Source organism: Alosa alosa, chromosome 23 (genome assembly GCF_017589495.1).
Source record: "Alosa alosa isolate M-15738 ecotype Scorff River chromosome 23, AALO_Geno_1.1, whole genome shotgun sequence".
Lineage (NCBI taxonomy): Eukaryota > Metazoa > Chordata > Actinopteri > Clupeiformes > Clupeidae > Alosa > Alosa alosa.
The window spans coordinates 11,026,376-11,049,660 of record NC_063211.1 but is presented as its reverse complement, the minus strand read 5'-3'; the positions used below and the strand labels follow the sequence as shown (position 1 = coordinate 11,049,660).

The window sequence follows — 23,285 nt, the reverse complement described above, 5'->3', positions numbered from 1 at the left end:
CTGTATTTCCTGAAAACTGTGTGAAGCGATTTTGGGCTTGAATCAAGCTCTGGATGTCTAGCAACTAGTGGAGGAGAGTACAAATGAGATTTGTCACCGTACTTGGATCTATCGTCTATTTTAATCAGTGTCGTTGTTTGTCGCAATTAAAAATACCCTCAAGGGCCGATTTACATTATTATTTTGAAATAGGCCGCGGGCCGGAATTGGGCCGGACGCAGGCTGGGAGTTTGAGACCCCTGTGTTAATACCTATCTATAGATCTTGACTTTGTAGGAGGATTAAGTATGCCCCACCCCAGGATTATGTGACTGACAATTTTAGTGTTCCATTATGTTGTCAGGATGGGGATGCCGTGCTTGAGTTTAAACAGTTTGAGGATGCTGCTGACCCCTCCAACATGCTCTGTCCTAACAAGGTCAGTACATCATTTACTGCATCAAACCACAGTATTTTAGTTTGCCTGAAATTAATGTAAAGAAAGAAACTGATACCAGATTACAGTGGGCAAGTGGCTGTGGAATACTTCACCTTGTTTATTAGTGATTAGAAGAATAGTATTCTATATTGATGTATGCAGTTCTACAGATACATTAGACATGGTCTCTAAAGAATGTACTGTACAATTTCTAATTGAATGTCCAAGTCATCCACAGCCAAGGAATCTAGGAATTGTTCCCTGTTCCCTGCCCCTTGCACCGCAGTACAGAATGCTGGTTGATGCCATCCAAATTTTTTTCTCTTACCCCAGACTATTCTGGATCTATACTAGATCAATTGCCAAGTGGAATCTGAGTAACAGAACACACACACACACACACACACACACAAACTCTGAGGTTATTGTGTATGCACAGGACTCCAGCTCGGTGGTGGAGTGGAATCAGAGCACTAGGCCTCCCAGGCCACTGGAGCCCCAACTCAGCTGTGAGACTGAGTGGGACATGATCAACGCCGTCCATTTCCGCAGAAAGGCCTCCAGCAATGGCGAAGGTTGGCCATCTCTACTCTTTCTGCCCTTTCTGTTTGCAGTTCTGAAATGTAGTTAAGACTGTGAAAGTGGTGTTCACGGTAAATAACAAAATAGAGGACGGCATTGAATGAAGTATCATTAATATACAATACCTTTGTGGTTTATATTTAGTTTTTTGTTCTTGCATTTATTTTTGTAACTTAGGGCAGTACTTAGATATACTTTCTCACATACATCTAATTTTACAAGTAGAAACAAGTCGGATACTGGGAATAATTCTTCACTGCAGAGCATTAAGTGATGACTCCATTATGTGTAGCCACAGCATGAAAGGATGTGGCCAGGGGTCCTTAGAGAGCATTGAGTGTACACGTGTTGTGCTGATTTGCCCTTTAATTAGGCAAGTGGTTGCTGATTCTGACAATGCACTGCTACTGTCCTTGTCACACATTCTCTCCTAATTGCCATTCAGAGCCACACCGACATAGCCATAATTAAATCTCTCTGCCTCACTTCCACAAAAAAGAAAGGGACAAAAAAGTTTTGGAATTCCAGGCTGGATGGAGCGAAGGAACCAAGGTCTCTCAGGCATATATTAAGGCACCTGTGTCCTCTGCAGGAGTTATTCAAGAGAGAGACGGAGACAGAGAGGGGGTGTGTGTGTGTGGGGAAAGAGAGATGTGGTGGCATGAAATGAATTCCGGTAAGACTAATTGCTTCAATTTCCACCCCTCCCCAATTCTCCCCCCAAACCCAAATCAGCCTGCAATCAATCTCAGCGGATCCCTCTGAGAATTAATCAGCACCTCACCACCACGTATCCTCCAGGCATTTAAATGCCAGGCAAATCGTATTAAGTGGAATTACTGGCCGAGCTGAAACATCGAGGGTGACTTATTACATGACTGGGAGGGTGGGGAGGGGGTGACCACACCGCATGCAGTCACACCAGTCTTGCTGAATGTGCACCTTATCCACTGTTTGTCTTAACACACAGCGGTATGATGGCACTGTGAGCAGTTCAGGGGACAATTCATGGAACCCAAGGTTATAATGTAACCAAAAGGCTATTTCCCATCTCCTCAAAACAAAAATATTTTAGACCAGCAAATTATTTTATGCTCTCATTAACTTTTAATTTTAGGTGATGTCGGTGAATGTCAGTTAATAGTGGTTGGGGTTGGACATTTCCTGTCGTAGGATGAGCCTATTTGATATTTAAATTACTTAAAGTTAGTGTTCATCCACACATACGGCACACGGAAACATTTCTTCCTTCCTGTAAAAAACAAAACAAACTGCTGCATATAACTAAGTTAATACGCTTCATGACTTGTTAGATGATGTTCAGTCACTACCAGTGGATAGAACTTGACATCTTTGAGAACAGATTTGCCAGTCAAATGCCACAGATCAGCTGTCAGTAGGGCTTGAAGAAATGTCTTCAGTTGGAGTTGCTCTTCAGGACACAATCGATGGGCCTGTGAATCAATCAATTTGTAAATTGTGTAGTGGAAAATTGATTGAAGAAGACCTCAGCAGCTCTTCTGAATTCTTATTGAAATCCTCATCGATAAGATAGGGGGCAAGGTCAATCTGAATTCTTATTGAAATCCTTATTGAAAAGATAGGGGGCTGATGCCTATAGACAAAGTCAGTCTTGAACCTTGGACAAAGCCAGGTGGTGCTGCTCAGAAATAATTCTGAAAAATAGTTATTCTTGTGCGTGTCATTTGACGTCGTGACTCCTCAGGCTTATGGGTTATTTCCGATTGTGAGCGGTTCAGACATTTAATAGCTCCTCTCTGTACCTAACTTGCCTTCTTTTTTCTTACTGTATTTCCTCTTTTCAATTTCTCTGTTCTCAACTCTCTCAAACATACCCTTCTTAAACTCAACTTCAACTCAGTTCCACATCTTAAAAAAATATTATTATTTTATTTATTTTTTTCAGCTGACCCACTTTTTTAAGAATGACAATTCATTGCAACCCAGTTCACCATAGGCATATTTTAGGCATATTCAAGACTGAATCAGTGCATAAATGAATGTTCCTGATCAGTTTGAAGGTTGTGTGGAGCTCCAGTTTTCAATAAATAGCCTAAAAAAACAAAACCAACTGTCCATTGGTGTTAGCGGGCCTTGTGAAATGGAGGCTAGCCTTTCATAAGGCAAGAGCTTCAGGCTAACAAGGTTTAAAATGTGATTTTCACCGGAGGTGGTCTTTAACACTGAGCTATTTCAGTGTGTGAAGGTCAGTGAGGTGATTTTGGATCTTCACCTTTATAGCCCCTGCAGATGCGTCTCCCCCCGCCGTGGCCGAAAGGAGCCGCGGATGCCTGACCTTCAGCGCGGGCGACCTGATCTCCATCAAGGTGCGCCAGGCGGGATGGACCTACCTGGAGTTCAGCATGAAGGAAGACACACCAATACCTGTGCTCCACTTCCACCAGGGTGGCGCCGAAACACTGCTGAGCTGCCTACGCCGATACATAGTCCTGACTGAGTGAGTTGAAATAACGCCATACACACACACACACACACACTCTCACCTCACCTCACCCCACCTCACCCCACCCCACCCCACCCAGCTAAAGAAAAACAAACACACTTTGAGGAATTACACACCCTAGAGTGTGTTTAAGTGAGTTGCTGGCCACCTTGTGAATGAGCTCAGAAATCACCGGGCCTCATGTATCGGCATCATTGTATATACTCCCATGCAGAACCTTATAGGATGAGACCGTTCATCGCCACTAAAGTTTTATGTGTTCCACTGCCTGGACGACTCAATTGGGAAGCAAGTCAATTTAAGGGTGGATGGAGGTGTTTTATTGAATATCTTGATCCGTGCATAACCTACAAAGTCAGGTTTATTACATGTGGTCCAGTTTTATGATATCTTTTGTCCTCTAGGGTTGTTTAATTCATATCTTGCACCAATTCCTTGCCATTGATCTTTGTTGGCTTTGTAATAGCCTGCAAATCTGGTCGGAATGGATAATAGGACACTCAGAAAAATGCAGAGCGCAAGGGCTCATTCATGCTCAGCTCAAAGGTAAAGATGGATATGGACAGTGCATTTTTTATTTTTATTTTTTGGCTTTTTATGCCTCTAATGTGTGTAAAGAGCAGGAAGCCTTTGTCCACAAAGCTGCGGAGAGAAATCTGAATCCAATAAATGTTCCAAGGACCGACAAATAAATACAGTCACAGAGACGCAAAATGCACTGTCCAAGGCACCGGTTGTGGCGTGACTGGCTGGGGCACCTGCACTGTACACCGGCGACCTGGGTTCAATTCCCGCCCTGTGGTCCTTTCCGGATCCCACCCCGAGACTCTCTCCCACTCGCTTCCTGTCTTTCTCCACTATTCTCTCACTAGGCATCCTCTAGGGAGTCGCTCTGTTCCCTATTTTAGTTTTCGAAACTTGTGTTGGTTGGTCCAATCGATTGTGCAATCGATTTTCGAATGTAAAGTGACAGCCCTAGTGTGTGTGTGAGGAAAACATGGAAAACATGGAGCTATGGGTGTGTGTGTGTGTGTGGAAGCGTTGCCTCTGATGGGGGGTGTGTGTGTGTGTGTGTGTGGAAAGCGTTGCCTAGCCAATGAGGCGCTCTGATGGGGGTGTGTGTGTGTGTGTGTGGAAAGCGTTGCCTAGCCAATGAGGCGCTCTGATGGGTGTGTGTGTGTGAAAGCGTTGCCTAGCCAATGAGGCGCTCTGATGGGTGTGTGTGTGTGTGTGTGTGTGGAAAGCGTTGCCTAGCCAATGAGGCGCTCTGATGGGGGTGTGTGTGTGTGTGTGTGGAAAGCGTTGCCTAGCCAATGAGGCGCTCTGATGGGTGTGTGTGTGTGTGTGGAAAGTGTTGCCTAGCCAATGAGGCGCTCTGATGGGTGTGTGTGTGTGTGTGTGTGTGTGTGTGGAAGCGTTGCCTAGCCAATGAGGCGCTCTGATGGGTGTGTGTGTGTATGGAAAGCGTTCCCTAGCCAATGAGGCGCTCTGATGTGTGTGTGTGTGTGTGTGTGTGTGTGTGTGTGTGTGTGTGTGGAAAGCGTGGCCTAGCCCAGGGCTTAAATTTCACTGTGGGATTGCGGATATTGCGCATAATTTGTTCAAGTCCCGCAACTCTAGCCATCATAATACGAGAAATTCCCGCATACACTTTTACAGCCAGTCTGATGACGTTAATATTGACCGGACGGATCAACTACCGAGTTGAATTGAACATAGCCTCATGCAGACGCAGACACACACGGAGAGAGAGGGAGAGAGAACCACTTTGCGCTTACGCAAATAGGCTACGCTACGCTACCATGGCAAACTTTTACATCTGGAAAGAGCTCCTTGGTAACTATGCTGCTAGCTCAGGTCACGTCAACACTTGATCCCAGAAAGATTGTCTTTGACATGTTAGTTTTTTGAACATTTATTGTATCTAATGACATAGAAAACATAATGATTTGCATCCATATACCGCACTATGCACAACTTTTATTCACTAGCGACTAGCCTAAAACAGTCAGGCTGAAGGGAGGCTAATTACTCTCATGTATTTTCTTAAAGTGACAGGCACTCAATTACACCTACTCATCACCAATGTGCACTCAATTAGACCTACACACCACATTAAAGATATGCCTAAGTGTTATAGGTTAAACGTCAATATGAGGCATTCAAATTACTAAATATGTTTCAGTGTTTCCCCTACAATGTATTCATCAGCGGCGCAGCGCCGCTCCTGGAATTCAAGCGCCACTGCAAAAAAAGTTGCCTAATTAAAAAAAAAAAAAAAAAAAAAAAAACATAAAGTGAACTTCAGGAACAGCTGCCGTTCGTTCAGGTTTGATGTCAACAAATAATAGTAGGCTAACGTTGAAGGCGCAGTGAGGGATTCCACAGGAGATCATGCTTGTTTGTGTTTATGTTTAAGTTTATTAGCAGATGCAATTTTGTGCAAAAAAACGTAGCCTACATTATGTTAACCAAGGAACCAAATTAAACACGCCAGTGAGGTAGCTCGCCCCTACCTTCAGTAGCCTATTCCCAGATAAATTCCACGCATTGTTTTGTTTTTGTTTGTGATACAGGCAATGCTTTCAAGCCCTGTGTTGCTAAAATACCTAGGCTGTGAAACTAAGGTCTAGCTTGCCTATTGGTGGGTTTAATTGAATTTGAGTAATAGGAAACGCAACCATTTACATCTGGAGATAGTTTGTAATTCCTGTAGAGCTCACCAAAATTATAGAAATGATACAAGACACTTATCTCCTATAATCCAAGATAGATTTTCTTCGAGTTTTTGAGCATTTATTTTACCAAATGACATGGAAAACATAATTAATTTCATCCACATATACTTATGCACCATGCACAACAACGCTACCAAGTTAGCTTCAAGAATCAAGCAAGCCCCACGGTCCGTCACGGCCTTAAAGTGACAGGCACTCAATTCGACTTGCATAGCACCAATACAGTGTAATGACATGAAAGAGAAGTCTATATAGTTTATCTTTATACAGTGCTGTGCAAAAGTTAAGACACCCATGCTGAAATTGACTAAAGGGAGGAATAAAAAACATATTTTGCCTTTTGTCTTAATGCCTTAATTAAAAAATAAAAAATAGGACATCAATTATTTTTTAATGTATCATGTATCGTAAATAATTCTAAATAGTAATAGTTTGTACAGTGGCCTACAGTGTACAGTTGTACAGTGGCTAATTACTAATAATGTAAATGACAAAGGTGAAAGAAAAACATGAATAATCCTGTTCAAGTACTGCAATAATCATGCTTTGTAAATGCTTGTGTTGATGGTTATGTCATAATTTGTAACAATCAATCTGTCCATTTCTTTCACAAAATCCACCAAAAGTCACCATTTAAGGAGTCATTTTTTCCAACATTTTCTTTTTTTTTGGGGCGGGGCGGGGGGGGGGCTTCTTACGATCAACAGCACCGCTGCTGGAAAAATTTCTAGGGGAAACACTGTGTTTAGCTACTAGTAATTACTAGTAAAATGCTATACTTTAAGAAATGCATTATTAAATAAATACACTATATGAATTTAAAAATATATGAAATAGAAACATATCACATAAGCCATCATTTTCAGTGTGTGTTTGTGTGTGTGTGGAGAGTGTCAAGCAGAATCTAGGATGTCCACTGTTGTGAATGATCCCACTACAGTCTATACTACTGATGACGTCAGGGTGGTGGGGCCCCCAAAATCAAACACTTTTTAAAAAAAAGTATCGAACAGGGCTCTACACTAACATTTTTTTCAGGAGCACTTGTGCGCCCAAGTTAAATTTAGGAGCACAGACAAAAATTTGGGCACACAGTCAGTTCTGTACTTAACTTACACATAATCTAACATTATACTGCAGCTAACAGTTAAACATGCCAGTGCACCAATTGCGAATATTAAGAATGACTGACAACATTTAGGCTACAGGAAACAGGATTTTAAAGATCAGTGCCTACTTTATTTTCAGTCTGTTCTATTTTCTTAAATTTTGTTAATGTAAAATAATATAATACCATATTTGCATTTAGCCTGTATATCAAGTATCCTGCCAAATGTAGGCTAATTTATTTATTTGTGAATCCATCTATAGCTAAACCAAATATGCCCATGGTGACCTATCTTGACTGCATACTGCCTAATACTACTACTAAAACAGTCCATTTTCTCTTCCTCTTTCCTCTTTTCGTTAACCCAACATAGGCTAATCAAGGATATATGTTTTATACTTTTAGTTTTTATTTGAAATATCTGCATTGATGGGGGCAGTAGGCAAACGTTAGGCCTACTTTCGTTTTGCACTTCAGCTTGTATTCGGTGTAAACAAACAAGCATGCGTGGAAGCCTGGAGTTGTCAGTAACGTTCTACCTTTGAATAAAATGTGAGTATTACGGGAGGCTACTTTTGTGCCGGTTCGCTACAGATATTTTGCATATTGCAGCCAATACGTCAACTGGGCTAAAAGGCATGTTAGGTTACCTTTCCTTCTCTCACTGCATTCTCAGAATCTCATCCTGTTCCTCCTATATCCAATGAATTCGGTGGATAGAAGAACTAATTTCTTCAATCTTTGCATCTTGGCTGGCTAGTCTAACTTTCCGCTTTTTCTGCGCGCTCTTGGATTTGATAGAAGCGACTACTAGCGAGTCACAACCTTTCTTTTACTGTCTATGGTCACAACGCGAAACTGCTAACGTTGATGGGAGGTGTAGTTTTTATGCTGCATTCGCGAAGTGATTCTATGGTTTGCACCAGTAATGTTTCTCGATGTTGCGGTGTATTTTGTAGACAAACATTGACCTGGTTAGAAGTCATTCGCACCAGTGCGCCTAAATATTTTTTTTGCACTCGCACGGCATCATTTTTTCTCGCATGTGCAAGTGAAATGGGCGCACTGTAGAGCCCTGTCGAAGAAGTATCGAAATCGCAATTCTTGACTTAGTATCAGAATCGACCCCCCACCCCTCCCCGCCAAATTGTGTAAATCCCCCCTACATGAATAACCTAAGGGGGGAATTCACCCCCATTTTGAAAAATGAATTTTAAGCCCTGGCCTAGCCAATGAGGCGCTCTGATGGGGGTTTGTGTGTGTGTGTGTGTGGAAAGCCCTGGCCTAGCCAATGAGGCGCTCTGATGGGTGTGTGTGTGTGTGTGTGTGTGTGTGTGTGTGTGTGTGTGTGTGTGTGTGTGTGTGTGTGTGTGTGTGTGTGTGTGAGGAAAGCGTGGCAGGCCCCCTGTGGAGGGCACACACAGGTTAACCAGCTTCTCAGTTTCACAGCCAGAGACGGTGGGATCACAGCAAGGCTATCTCTCTCCCTCTCCCTCTCTCTCTCTCTCTCTCTCTCCCTCTCCCCCTTTCCAACTCTGACTCTTATCAGTGTCTCTTTCTCTATCTCTCCTCCCCTGTTTTTGCAGTCTGTGTCTTTCATTCTCTCCCTTCCTGTCTCTCTCTCTCTCTCTCTCTCTCTCTCTCTCTCTCTCTCTATATATATATATATATATATATATATATATATATCCTGCCCTCTTTTGCTCTCTGTCTTTCTCTCTCTCTAGGGCATGTTGTTAGATCTCTGGCAGCTTCTACAGATGGTCCCACATGGCGTGACAGGTAATGGGGGGAGCAGAATGGGAGCCCAGGGTTGCTGTTTCAGCCCCCTCCTCCTCACCCCAAACCCCACCATTAGTCCTCTCTGATTGTCTCTGACTTTTTTTCTCCCCTCTGCTTCTCAACACATGCAAGAGTAGCAGGAAGTGAACACCTGGCACCTCTGTTGTTTCTGCTCATGCATAGACAGACCGCTAGCAGGAGTCCAAGTCCATGTCCCTAAATTTACAGCCTTACTGCTAAGGACTGCTTTTGGATTGGAAAAACTCCAAATTACAAATAAAAATACATTTTGAATTATAGCTATGAAACCCCAACCCACCCCACCCACATGAGCAAACACGCATACACACACACACACCCACACCCACCCACCCACCCGCATGGCCTTATGAATAAATAGTGCTTGTGGTGAGGTCAATACACAATGACTTTAGCCAACAGCACATCCACACACAAATGAGACGCTTGCAAATTGGATGTTGGAGGGGGTGGAAGGGATTTGAGTGAGGCGGGAGTAATCCCTTTACCATGCCTGTGCTTGACTCATTGTCTCCGCTGGTTTGCCTTCGCCACGCAACGCTGTCACCACAGTCTGATTTGATGTGGATTCCGTCTGATTCGTATGCTGCCCACAGATTCTGCCACCGGGGCGCAGTTCCTCTCTTCAGCCAGTAGAGGACAGTCAGCATCTTCGCAAGAGCTGGAACCTGAAGGCATCAGTTAGTTTGACAGTGACATGTTTCTTTTATTCACATTCATGCCTGTTGTTAACACTGAAAAGTTGAAGATAACCAGCATTTATTTTAAACGCCGTATGTAGAGAGGTCCAGAAGGGAAATGGAGTGCTTAACTATTCCATGCCTGTCCCCATGTCAGAACTCCTCACTCACCACAATTGTAAGTGCTGTCTGAAATTTGCGTGGTACGCATGGTTTATATTGCAGTGTGTGTCTTACAGAATGATCTCACACCAGGACAAATTGGTCTATCATTACTAATCATGACTCATAAAACCGAATTGCACTTCTTTTGAACTGCACTTCATTTCTCTCTACTTGGAGAATCTATATCTTGGATGAAAATTATACACTACAATAGGAAATGCATTGTTCTTGAAAGCTTAGCAAAAAACAATCTGTTGTAAGTAAATGCTTGCGGTGACACATAAGACCCCTAATAGCCTTGAACAGCGACCTGGTGTCACTCAGTACAGAGGAGAGGCTCGGTGTCAGGGCTGGAGATCGCAATCCATGCTGAGATGGGCATTGATTGGAAGACAAGATTGCAACCGAAGTCAGAGTACCATATTCGGTCATCGTGATGACCACCAACAGGGTAAACAGGAATTAAATAAGTGTGTGTGTGTGTGTGTGTGTGTGTGTGTGTGTGTGTGTGTGTGTGTGTGTGTGTGTGTGTGTGTGTGTGTGTGTGTGTGTGTGTGATTGTATCGGATGCCTTATTTAGAAGCTAACAACGCTGCAGTGGAGGCTCACGGAAGGCCTCCTGACCCTGGGGCAGGTCACCTGTCAGTGCATCTGGAGCTGGTTAGCATACAGGTCATTATGCAACTCTGGACAGGAATACAAATGGTGAGGATGACTGATCCAGCCAATATTGCAATGCCACTGACCTCTCCTTATGAAAATGGTAGTGGAAAAACTCATCGCTATTGCAGGCCACAGGTGCATGCATAGTACATTTAAAATTGTAGGAGATGTAGATGCTGTTATCTAGTCACAAATGAGAAGAGCATACACTTTTTCATTGCTGTTTAAAATTATTATATAGTATACTATAATTAATAACTTTTACATTTGGTTTTCTACAATGCATAAATCAGTCAACATGACCAAAAAACCAAACACGAATGAGCAGCCTTGCCCAAACTTTTGACTGGCACTACATGTAATCATTTAGAAGATGGTGATATCTATAGTGTGTGTTACTGTGCCCTGCAGACGTTTTCATCAGTATGTTCCATACCCCTGCTGTTTCAGCACCTTGCACTACCAGTCCAGCTGTAAGAACCCAAATGCATTTCATCAGCACGAGTGTCAGAAAATGCTTCTTGTTTCTCCGGCTGGCAAGTGGCGGGAACCGCGGCGAACTCCAAACAAGCCGACGGCCTGCGCTTGGGCTTCATTCCCGCCTCGCGCTTATGTTGCTGTTGTGTTCTGTGCCCCGTCGCCATCGTTTCCAAACTGTCAGTCAGCATCGCCCAACCGTATGAATATTCATAAATATTTCACCATGTGCCACTAATCCTGAAAGTTGCCAGCCAAGAGCGGGCGCGAGAACAGAACGAGAACGGGAAAGCATGTTTGTTGGAGAGAGAGGGTAGGTGTGTGGGAGACTGGGAAAGAGGAAGACATGCCTCTGCTTACCTTACCACACTTCAGAGGGAACACCTCATCTCTTATTCCCAGTGCTGATTTATGATGCTGCTGCCACCGTGTGCGGAGTTAACCCGCAAGGCTAGCAGCCTCATAACGCTCCCATTTATTTGTTTAATCCCTTTCCTTTTTAATGAGCGAGAGAGAGAGTGACTGTATTTCAGTATCAAAAATGTGTTTGCGCACACAAATACGATCCTGACGGCAGCTATGATCATGAGCTTCACTACCATGTGCTTGCCTGTGTATGAAAAACAGTCATGAATTTGCTGTCATGAGGTTGTCATGCTGGTGTGTGTGTGTATGTGGTCTGTGTATAGAGGGTGTGCATACATGTTGCCTGTGCATGTGTCTTTGTGTCTGTGTGTGTATGATGTGCCTGTGCATACATAACTTGTGTGTGTGTGTGTGTGTGTGTGTATTGTCATTGTGTGTTTATGTGCATGCATGTGTGAAAATACTTAAGTAAAGGGCCATTCACGTCAGGAACGATAACTATAAAGATAACTAACTATAAGGATATGAGCGTCCACACTAACCAACGATAAGGAAAGGCTCTCATGTTGTTGAAGGTGATAATATCTAGAAGATGATGAATTCTGAGTGGCTGTCAGCTTTTTATCGTTATCAAAATCACTTCAAAAAATGATCTCGTTCTTCATGTCGTTATTGCGCTGAAAGTGATCCCCGATGATATTGTTCATGTCGTTATCGTTATAGTTTGTGTGGATGTTGTCATTCATATTAGCTAGAGCGATATTTAGTTGCCACAGCTGTGTCTGCTCTCTGGTAATGGCCGAAGCAGCCACACAGTCAGCAACAGGGGGTGTCAGCAGCCAGGCCGGAGGCTCCGTTGGCATTCGGTGGGGGGCCTCTCTCTGTCATTTTTATCACCGCCATACATCCCGCCCCACGCACCACGCCCCACACACCACCGCACACCCGCTATCACACCGTGTTAATGAATTCTCTGCCAGACCACTTCCGCTTTGATTGAGTGCTATTTGTATGCTAATACCAGGACCCCTCTGTGTGAGATGTCTGTCTTTCTCTCTCTCTTTCTTTCTCTCTCTCTCTCTTTTCTCTCTTTCTCAATCTCTTCCACTCTCTTCCTGTTATTCAAAGATAAGACACAACGTCAAGTTCTCTAACTTTTTAATGACCACCGTCCTCCAACCTCGCTCATCAACTTCACACAATCCACATCCGGTTCCTATACAATAACAGTCCCTAGGTGTTTTCTACACAATAAAAGTTCCTAGGTGATTTCATAGTAAATACAACAAATTATATTTCACAGTTAACAAACAGTTAACAAACTCACTCTCTTCTTAAAATAAAAATAAAAATGTAAACCCTGAGGCTTTCCAATAAAATGAACATAATAACAGTGCAAAACAATTTCTTTTAACAGTATTCAAGTACCATGTAGTTATGAATAAGAGTACAACAAAAACACTCTAATCTATATATTTTTAGTCAAGTTTCCAGTGTCCCTCACTCAGTGCTTTCAGTAACTGTACAGGTGAGGCCCCCTTTTTGGTTAAGCAGTCTGCAAGTTGTTCTTTTGTGTTGTTCCACAGAACACGCTCAATTTTCTGTGTTTGGACAAGCTCCTTGATACTACTCACTTCCAGGCGAAGTCTCCTTTCAGAGACAGACTTTGTGGACTTAAGTGCATCAACAAGTGAATAATTGTCAGTTACACAGATTAAAGGTGGAGCACGCTCGGCACCCCCTGTGGTCAATTCAGAAAACAGTGTAGCAAGAAAAATGGCATTATCTATTCCCTCAGACATTGCTAAAGTTTCTCCAGCAAGCGTGCTTCTCACCACTCTCTTAACTCTCTTAGACTGCCAAGAAAGTGGTGAAAATGTGCCATCTTCTCCCATCAAAACTATCAGGTGCCCTCCTTGAGTGCCCCCATCTGTGAGGTTTCCAAACGAGGCATCACTGAACACTACAATCTTGAGAGCACTGTCTCTACCCAAATGGTGAAAGATTAACCCTACTTTCTTGGACTTCAATTTGCACACTATTCTGTTTGCTTCATGTATTGTTTGCACTGTTGCATTTTTAAGCTTAGAAGCTAGGTAGCTGGCATCAAACAAGACGTCTGGCCTGGTCTGCCTTGCTACCCAGAGAATCTGACCTATCTTTGACCTGAGTTGATCCTTTTCCTCTTCACAAAGAGAAGAGTCATGTTGCACGGCTCGTGAAGGAGCCACATGTATTGGCTGCATGTGTTGAATGTAGTTCTCCTGGTGTATTCGCACAGTTTTGTCAACAGTTACAATGTCTATCCCCACATAACAGAAGTTGTCATGTCCCTCACGTCCAACTTGAAATACCGACCTAAGGTGGGGTATTACTGTATTGGAGAAACTGTCTGTGCCTCCCCAAATGAAGTCATCTACGTGACAGGCAAGTACCCCACTCACATTGCAGTCCTGATCTGTCCAATAGAAAACAGCTGGATCGACCATGGACATCTTGCCTCCTGCTTTCAGCACTATTTCCTTCACCCTGTTGTACCAGTACAGGGAAGCATCTGCCAGCCCATACACACACTTTCTGAGCTTCCATAATTTTCCAGTACAGTCTGCTTCGGAGGGAGGTCTGATGTAGATGTCACGTGACAGTTCAACCCCCTGTAGGAATGCAGCTTTTATATCCATAGAATGTAGGGTCCACTGTCTTTGACAGGTAACAGCCAAAAGTAGTCGAAGCGACTCTGTAGCACAAGTTGGTGAATCCTTTTGCAGTTCTGACACTTGTAATTCTTCAAAACCTCTAGCCACCAACCTTGCTTTTGGTACCAATCCAGTGGGTGTTTCTTTAAGGGTACATACCCATCTGGTGCTAATGTGCTTTTGTCCTTCATCTTGAACAATTTCAAACACATTGTTATCTCTCCAATTCTTCATCTCTTCCTGTTTAGCTATGTCAAATGATAGATCTTTTGTGATCAACACATCCTCACTGTTATCTGTGGTATTATACCTAACATCAGCAATAATGGATTCGATCTGAAGGTTCTCCAACTTTGATATATCAACTGCATCTGTCTTTCCTGCAACATTGCTTGGCTCAATGAATAGCAGATTGTACCAGCTTTTGTATTTGCCTGTAGATTTGCCAGCACGCCCAAGAACTTCTGCTCTGTGTAAAGTCCCACTGTGGGCATCTCTGTAATTTAGAACTTGTCCTGTTTTCAGATGGACGTCAGCTTTCTGTTCTTTGTCATTACGTGTCTCCATACCATCATTTGTCGGCTGTGTTTTGTGTGTGTCAGTGTTTGCTCCGGTTTCTGTGTCCTCCATGTCGCTATCATGTTGTTCATCATCTTCCATGTTCACTTTCCTAAGTCTGAGGTAGTGCACCCTAACACATGTTCCTCCGTGCCTGACAAACACTACTGCTCCATCCTGACCAATTACAACTCCTGGTCCTTTCCATTCTGTACAGTCAACTCTCTTATAGTACACTCTGTCACCCATTTCGTATCTCTCATCTGTGCTGCGTAGTTGTTTACGCAGAGCTCTCCTTATTCTCTCCGAACACTCTGCCTCTGTAAATGCTTTCCTTGCTGCATGTAAAGCGGAGATGTGTTTTGCTACCCACTCACTTCTTGTGGTGCCCTCTAAAGCTGGGGGCTTGTCAATCAGCACTGAGGGCAAGTTGGGATTCTGCCCAAACACCAACTGATGAGGACTGTAACCGTGAACATTTTGCATGGTATTCTTCGCCATAAGCGCCCAGTCTAATGCAGTGTCCCAGTCACAGCCGTTACTTGTCCTCACTTTCATGATGATCTCAGTCAGCGTTTGATTGTGTCGCTCTATCAGTCCATTGCTCCATGGGCTGTATGCAGCTGTTGTTTTTACTTCTATGTTAAAGTTTTCTGCCATGTCTCTAACCTCATCATTGTTGAACTCTCCCCCATTATCGCTGAATAGTTTCTGAGGTGGGCCATGCACACTTATCCAGTCATGAATAAAGTGTTTAACTATTTCAGATCCTTTCTTTGTGGTCAAAAGGCTTCCTGCACTAAATCGTGTGAATTGATCAATAATGTGGAGATACCAAAGACCTGGCTCAAGCTCATGCAGATCTACTGCCACGGTTTCATTGTGCTGTGATGCTAGTGGAAGACCAACAGCAGGCCTTGGTTTTGTCCTACTGTATCTCTGACACGTCTCACATTCACTGACAATTTTCTGAAGAATGATGGCACATTCTGCATCTTTAGTGCCTGAGCTAGATAGAAGCCTCAGCAATCTGTCGGCAGAGGCATGACCAAATTCAACTTTGTTCATTTGTTCTGAAATGGACAGAATTTCCTCATCACATTGCTTTTCTGTGTCCTCATTGCTGTCTTCATTTGAAGCAACACCCTCAGCAGCTACAAGGATATGGTCATCACTTGGCATGGTTTTTCCTTCTTTGTCCATAATGTTCACACAGTAATGACCAGAGCTCGTAAAATCCAGCTTTACAGGTTGACTGAACATCACTGCACTGTCATTTTCCATATCCAGCACAGTCCCCGCTTTTTTCATGGATGCCTTGCTCAAAAGCAGTGGAATCTTTGCTGGAACTATTTCAGTCTCAATGCTGCACTTCGTTAGGCCAATCTTAGCAGGAATTTGCAGTTTTCTGGTGGAATGGACCACTTTTCCATCACCAAACTTAAATGGTCTATTACTGCATTGCTCTGTCTTCTTCAGACTCTCTAATTCTTTTTATGGCTTAGTCCTGCGATATAGCTATCTAGCCATTCTTCTCACACACGGCACGCGTGTGCATGCTGTATCTATTATTGCAGAGCCAAAACATTCAGTTAAAAAAAAAAACTCTCTGCCTGTTGGTGACTCTTTAGTAAAGAGAGTGATATTGCACTCTTCAACGTTGTCAGTCTCACAGTGGGTAAATTTTATTTGCTCACCCTTGTGTGGGCAGTCTTTAGCCCAGTGGAACGTACTTTGGCAAATGGCACACTTTGATCTGCGCCCATACCTGTCCAAAGGGTTAGTGCCAGGCAGAGGTGTCTTTTGCTGTTCATTTTTGGACCACGTCTTGCCCCTCTGACGTCTTTGCTCTGTTGTGACATATGCAGCTTCCTGATTTATTCCCATAGGGTGCACAAACGTTTTCCCTCCAAAAATCCTTTTCAGTGCGGACTTCATTGAAGCAAAAGTCAAATCTGTACACGCTGTTAAAGCTAACTGTCGGTCTTTTACTTCCAAGCATGCAGTATCTAGTAGTTTGAAGGCTAAAACTGCATCGGGGAGCTCCATTTTATACTTGCGCATCCTTGAGTATCGCTGTTCAAATTCAATGATGTAGTCCGCCATGGATAAACTACTGTCCCTTATAATTCGATCAAAGTTTGAATATGCCTCATACGTTCGGTCTTTTTCCTCTTTGAGAAACAATTCATCAAGTTTTTCAATTAAAGTCAGCATGCCAGTATCTTTATTTAAATCTTCTACCGGTATTTCCATCGCAATTTCTCTCGCTCTTCCCGATGGCGCCAAAGCCACTGCCAGTGCTTGTTTCTTTTTCGCAAGATCTGTAACTCGTGTCCACATTTCGACTTCATTCTTCCAGCTTTCGTAGGGTTTGCCTTCATCGAAGGTCGGCGGAACTTTATAATTGCTAACCATCCTCTGCTACCAATGTTATTCAAAGATAAGACACAACGTCAAGTTCTCTAACTTTTTAATGACCACCGTCCTCCAACCTCGCTCATCAACTTCACACAATCCACATCCGGTTCCTATACAATAACAGTCCCTAGGTGTTTTCTACACAATAAAAGTTCCTAGGTGATTTCATAGTAAATACAACAAATTATATTTCACAGTTAACAAACAGTTAACATTCCCACTGAAGAGGACCGTGCCTGCGGTCTGCCCCTGTTCCCCACACACACACACACACACACACAGACAACATGCATATCCTAACAAACACTATGTCGCACATACTCATATGCCCCTTGACCCTAGTGACACAGTCCCTATGCCCCTTGACCCTTGACCCCCTGCGGACTGCTGTAGACACACCAACCTCAATTTGAGATACAGAGAGAGAGAGAAAACAGATTAGTGGTGCCCTTTGTTTGCAAGCCTTTCCCTGGGCCCGAGTCTTCAAGTGAAGCATTTTGAAATGTGTTTGTGCGTGTGTTTGTATGCGCATGTGTGTGTTGTGTGTGCCTGTGTGTGTTTGTGCTAGTGAGTGGTGGGGTGGGGGTTCTACAGTTAAGCTCTCATTTCCCCTATCTCACTGGCTATAATGAGCTAGCGCTAACGGCGAAGCCCGCTAATCCACTAAACTCATTTGCAGTTTACCCCCTCATCATAGACGCCTCATTCTGTCAATTAACCTTGCCTTGGCACCGGCGACTGCGGCACCACAAAAGTGGAGGATAAATTAAAGGACAGTTTTTTTGGTTTTGTTTTGATTTGTGTTTTTTTTTTGGCTGTGACTGTCTCCTCTTGTCTTTATAGTCTGGCTGAGTGAGAAGCTGGTGTGAGTCTGTGTGGTGAAAAGAAATGTGAAGATGGGAATCTGTCATGGGAATAAACCCTGCAATTTCCACGTTGCGGAGGACTGTGACCGTCCTCTTTAGGGGAACAGTGAGGGCTCCTAGCTCCTGGAACATGATTTTTATGATCACAACTAAACACACGTTTGTAATTTGGCTATTATACTATAATAATTTACAATTTACTACCCAAATTGTTGCCTCAACAATATAGACATGAGAATGTCATGTTCATGTCAAATTCAATGTAAGATTTGAAGAGTCTGAGTCTAAATCATATAGCTAATTTAATTTGAATCCTACAACAATATGAGATTTTCTTCATCAGTGAACTTGATCTGCAATACATAGTTTTAGAGAGTACTATCAGCCCAAATGCTACCTATGTTTGTGCAGTTGTTTTGGGGTTTAACCCATTCGCGCTGGATGCTGCATGACGCAACATTGACCCTCCCGCTGGATGCTGCGGAGCGCAACATTGACCCTCCCGCTGGATGCTGCGTAGCGCAGCATGCTTTTTATTTCATGTTTCTAGGTGCTACAGAGGCTTAGATATTAAATTTTGGTAGACGTTGACAATTTTTAGTATGTTTTCAGAAAACGCTCAGGAAATAAGGTTATTTAGTCTAGAATGCCATAGGATTCTATAGGCGTTTTTAGCAGGCATTTTAGGAGTAAATGGGTTAAGATAAAAAGAATAGGAAGGATTTTTCTAGAAGGCAATCAATGCACATGCCATTAACAAGCTGTGTGTATTCCTGCCCGAGTGTGGTCACTCACCCCCCTCTGTGATGCAGACGGCCGAAGTCATTGCCTTATTAACAACCTTAAGTGTGTGTGTGTGTGTGTGTGTGTGTGTGTGTGTGTGTGTGAGAGAGAGAGAGCGGGAGCTGTCCATTCTCATCCAGTCAGATGGTGTGTGTGTGTGTGTGTGTGTGTGTGTGTTATGCAGCTGTCACCACTCAAAGCTGGAGGGTGTCTGCTTGCTCTGCCAATGAAAAAAAGAGGACATCCCACAACGATGCTGCAGATGTCCGCAGACGCCCTGTTGGGAGGGAAATAAAGAAAGAAATTAAGGGCTAGTCCACACATACGAAACTGATCTTTTTTTCCTCCGTCTTCCCTGAAACCGCATCAAGAATATTTGCGTCCAAACGGATCCATCTCAACACGACTCAACACGTTACTTCATACCCCAGGCCTATAGGTGGCACTGTTTCTTTATAGAAATTGACCAAAGTTTGTGCTTTACAAACAGACAGACTAGGATATGACGAAATGGCTAATGTAAGGAAACCAGAATTGTTTGTGTGGACTGATGGTGAACTGTCAACTGTAGTCAACTGTAAAACTAATAAACTTTATTTTACGGTTTGTGAAGGGTGCAGTCCCGTCCTTTATTTGGCTAACGCGGGTAGGCCTACTAATCACCTTTTACTTTCTTTGGTTGTAGGATAGTCCGTGATTCATTACCCAAGTTCTAGGCTATTCACATTTATAATATTGCTATAAAACCTTTGTTAGTAACAGTCAATACGTTTGCCTGCATCAAATCGCGCATTTGCATTCAGTGTGCTACCATCGGCTTAACGTGAGTTCTAAGCGTCTTTGTATGCTTATATCTGATTTCACTCGACTGAATGCATGTGTATATATATGTTGTAAGACATGTAAAATAAATGAATGACACTGGCACTATGCACAAATTAATGTAGCCTAAACTTACACCGCACTTTCCTAATAACTTAAGTTCTCTCGCGTCACTGACAGTAGCTAGAATGCATTAAAAAACACCGGGAAAAAACAGTGTTCAGTCCACCAAGTCATAAGCTATCGGCGCTGCGCAGCACCAGTTGTGATATTTATTTTACGGAGTGTAATCGTAGGTATTGTCATGTATGAAAACTAGTATTGTTAGGCAATACTATAAGTGCAAGTCCAGGGCAGCTGAGGTGTGGCGATGACATCATCGATACGCCAAGCAGGATGTCGGTTTCAGCTGTCTAAACGAATTCAAACGGGCTACGGTTTCAGATTTCTCCACTCTGGGACCAGGTTTCAGAAAAGTGCGGTTTCGGCAGTGCGTTTACAGGATTCGTTTGGGCGCTTCGGCCAAGACGAAGCAAAACCTCTGCGTTTAACCTAAAAAGTGTCTCCGTGTGGACGGGCCCTGAAGTGCTGCAATGTGCAAGATAACGTCAAACAAAGCCTGTTTTGCCAAGGTGGAGGTTTTTTAAGAACGCAATCCGTCACACTGACATTTATCAAGTTAGGAAGTGAGTCTACTAGATCATATTTTCGTTTCCTCAGACAATGCTTCTTATTCTTAAGATATGGTCTTCTGCTGAGACACGTTTATTTGGCAGGCTCATCACTTACTCCTTCAGCTCTGATAAAATCAAGCCAAACAACCCTCACTCACTGTACTGCTTGTCTGCCATTCAAGACATGTGATGGATGGCAAATCTGCCCTGCTCAATACCCGGGAAATGCATCCGTAACGTGTGTGGGTGTGTGCAGTTTACCGTACAGAAACCGTTAATAAGGAGCAATCATCATCAGGCACCAGGGCAGCCGTGGCCTACTGGTTAGCGCTTCGGACTTGTAACCGGATGGTTGCCGGTTCGAACCCTGACCAGTAGGCACGGCTGAAGTGCCCTTGAGCAAGGCACCTAACCCCTCACTGCTCCCCGAGCGCCGCTGTTGTTGCAGGCTGCTCACTGCGCCGGGATTAGTGTGTGCTTCACCTCACGGTATGTTCACTATGTGCTGAGTGTGTTTCACTAATTCACGGATTGGGATAAATGCATAGACCAAATTTCCCTCACGGGATCAAACGAGTATATATACTTATACTTAATACTTATCAGGTGGTCACTTGCATCATGTATCATGTGGTGGAGTGAAGTTGTGTATTTGAAGTATAAATGTAGTTCACAATGAGGTTTTTCCTGCTGTTAGGTCATAGCAAGTATAGACCTAGTCAACAGACATGTATTGATGTTTTAATGCAGCATGGTATTTTTTGGTAAAGATATAAAGTTTAGATTTGAAAAAGTTGCTAAAGTTGTTATTTCCAGTTATGTCACTTACCTCGGAGTATTTCTTCAAGGTGGTAACAAGGTGATTCTCAGGTACCACACCACCAAAAAAAAATCTGTCCTGCTTGTCAATCATGTGACGTCGTAAAGCTGAATCTGTTGAATTAATAATTTCATGGGTGGAGAATAGTGAACAGCAGTGCCCTTGATGATGGGGATGGTTTGAACTCATATCTCCGCTACCTGTGTCCTTCCCCAGGTCACCCTTTGATTCGTCTGTTCTGAATGTGGGCCACTACAGCAAGGCCCTCTCGCAGTCCTTTGAAAACCTGCTGGACGACACCACCTTCGGACTCATACAGGTAAGGAGGCTCCAGGTCATCTGTGATGTCAGACCAGTATCAGAGATATTAACGGTCATTTACAGCAGTGGTTCTTAAACTTTTTGTCTGGCGACCCCACAAAAAAGTATGGCGAGGTCTGGCGACCCCACTTTCCCCAAACCCAAAGTCCTTACTGAAATACCCCCCTCAAACGTTAACAACTAAATCAAGCAAAATCTAGAAAGCAAAGTAATTATTTTTATTTACTCCATATGAACAAGAACTGAGAAAACCAAACAATCACGATTAAACAAGTGTAGGCTGCCGCCATATCAGATCAGAACGCCATGTGCGCATGCACACGCACGCACACACACACACACACACACACACATACACATACATACACACATACACATGCAGCATTAGGCCTATAATGTTACATTAATTATATTTATGCCGATAACAATGCTAAACGGGGGAGTAGGGTGAGGGGGTGGTATTGGGATTGGACCCAAATGCTGGATGAGCACATTGCAAGAGCATATGAACCCAAATCAGATAATGAAACTTGATAGGCTAATAAACATAAGGAATTAGATAAAAGGACAGTTTAGTGTGTCATGAACTACAAGGCTATGTGGCGTCGTAGCTATTGCACTTCACAATAGCTTTGCATTGTGCCTAACAACAACCCTTAGCTGTTCTAAAAACTATAAACTACAGCCTCTTGGGGTTTATTGCTTAAAGTTGAGCTCTTCTTCACAGTACCACCCAATAGCCTTGAATTGGAATAAGTGCTATAAAAGATAAGAACAAGGTGATGAAGTGGTATTTGGAGCTGAATAAAGCTGACTCTCACTGGCAGGGTATTATGGTTGAGATCAGAAGATGTGAGCTACCCACGCAGTCATGTTCGACAGCCAGTTTGCAGCCTACAGCCATGGGAGATACCGGATGCCAGTGGTTTGATATCCAGCCAGAGAGTTTCACCTCTCTACACCTTTAAGACTGCTGCTTGGGCTTGAGCGTGTGGATAAAAGGCATCCATGAAGTGAGATTGTCTTCAGACATTTAAAGAAACGCTGAAGTGCGCAGCATCTTCTTTTATGGCTAATGGTAGACCGGACATAGATATTGAACAGTCCTCTTCTTTAATGCATGTAACATCTACAGTAAAGATCTCACTCCTCTTCACTCGATTTCATCTCATCATCCTTCAGTGTTATTATTTTGAACCTGAGAAATCTGTTCTTTACAGGGATTTTCAGGAGCTTGGGTGCCCAGACTGGAAAATGACTGTCCCCAGCTAAGTTTAACCCCAGGTGTTAAGAAATGATATCTCAGGAGGTGTTATTAACACCACTGCCATTCTTGTCTTTGCTTGCGTTAGTCTCTAATGGCTCGTTAGACCAAGTGGGCCAGGCCGTCAACTTGTCCAGATAGACGCTCTTTGTCTCCGTCAACACCTAGGAAAAGGCCACACTTTGTTGTCCCTTTGTTTTACAGACACACACACACACACACACACACACACGCACAGACAGAAACTGGCTCATCATTTTCTTTTCAGAACTTCTCCACCCTAACCTTCATAATTTTTCTTCACAAAGGGAAATGACACCTTTTTAATGGCAGCGATGCCATCCTTTTAGTTTGGAGGGATAATGACTAAAACAGACGAGTGCAGTGCACTGAGGTGGGGTTGGAATATGAAGGGAGAGGGGAGGGGAGCGGAGGGGGTGAAGGGAGAATCGAATGACACCGATAGCGGGGGTATTAGCCACGTCTGCGCGCGCGCCTAGTCCCTCATTATCGCCAAAGCGGTGGGCCTCTGCCACGGGGGCCCTGTCGTATTACAG

General features: G+C 43.4%; 1 protein-coding gene across 1 annotated transcript in view; it reads left to right on the top strand.

Moving 5' to 3' along the window:
* The window catches only part of LOC125288422 (TBC1 domain family member 15-like), a 49,705-nt gene that overhangs the window by 2,033 nt on the left and 24,387 nt on the right, over window positions 1–23,285 (top strand). Inside the window, exons 3-6 of the mRNA XM_048234782.1 lie at window positions 344–418; window positions 858–993; window positions 3,263–3,479; window positions 21,360–21,462. Of these exons, the coding sequence (XP_048090739.1) occupies window positions 344–418; window positions 858–993; window positions 3,263–3,479; window positions 21,360–21,462 (531 nt within the window). The remainder of the gene's footprint in view (window positions 1–343; window positions 419–857; window positions 994–3,262; window positions 3,480–21,359; window positions 21,463–23,285) is intronic.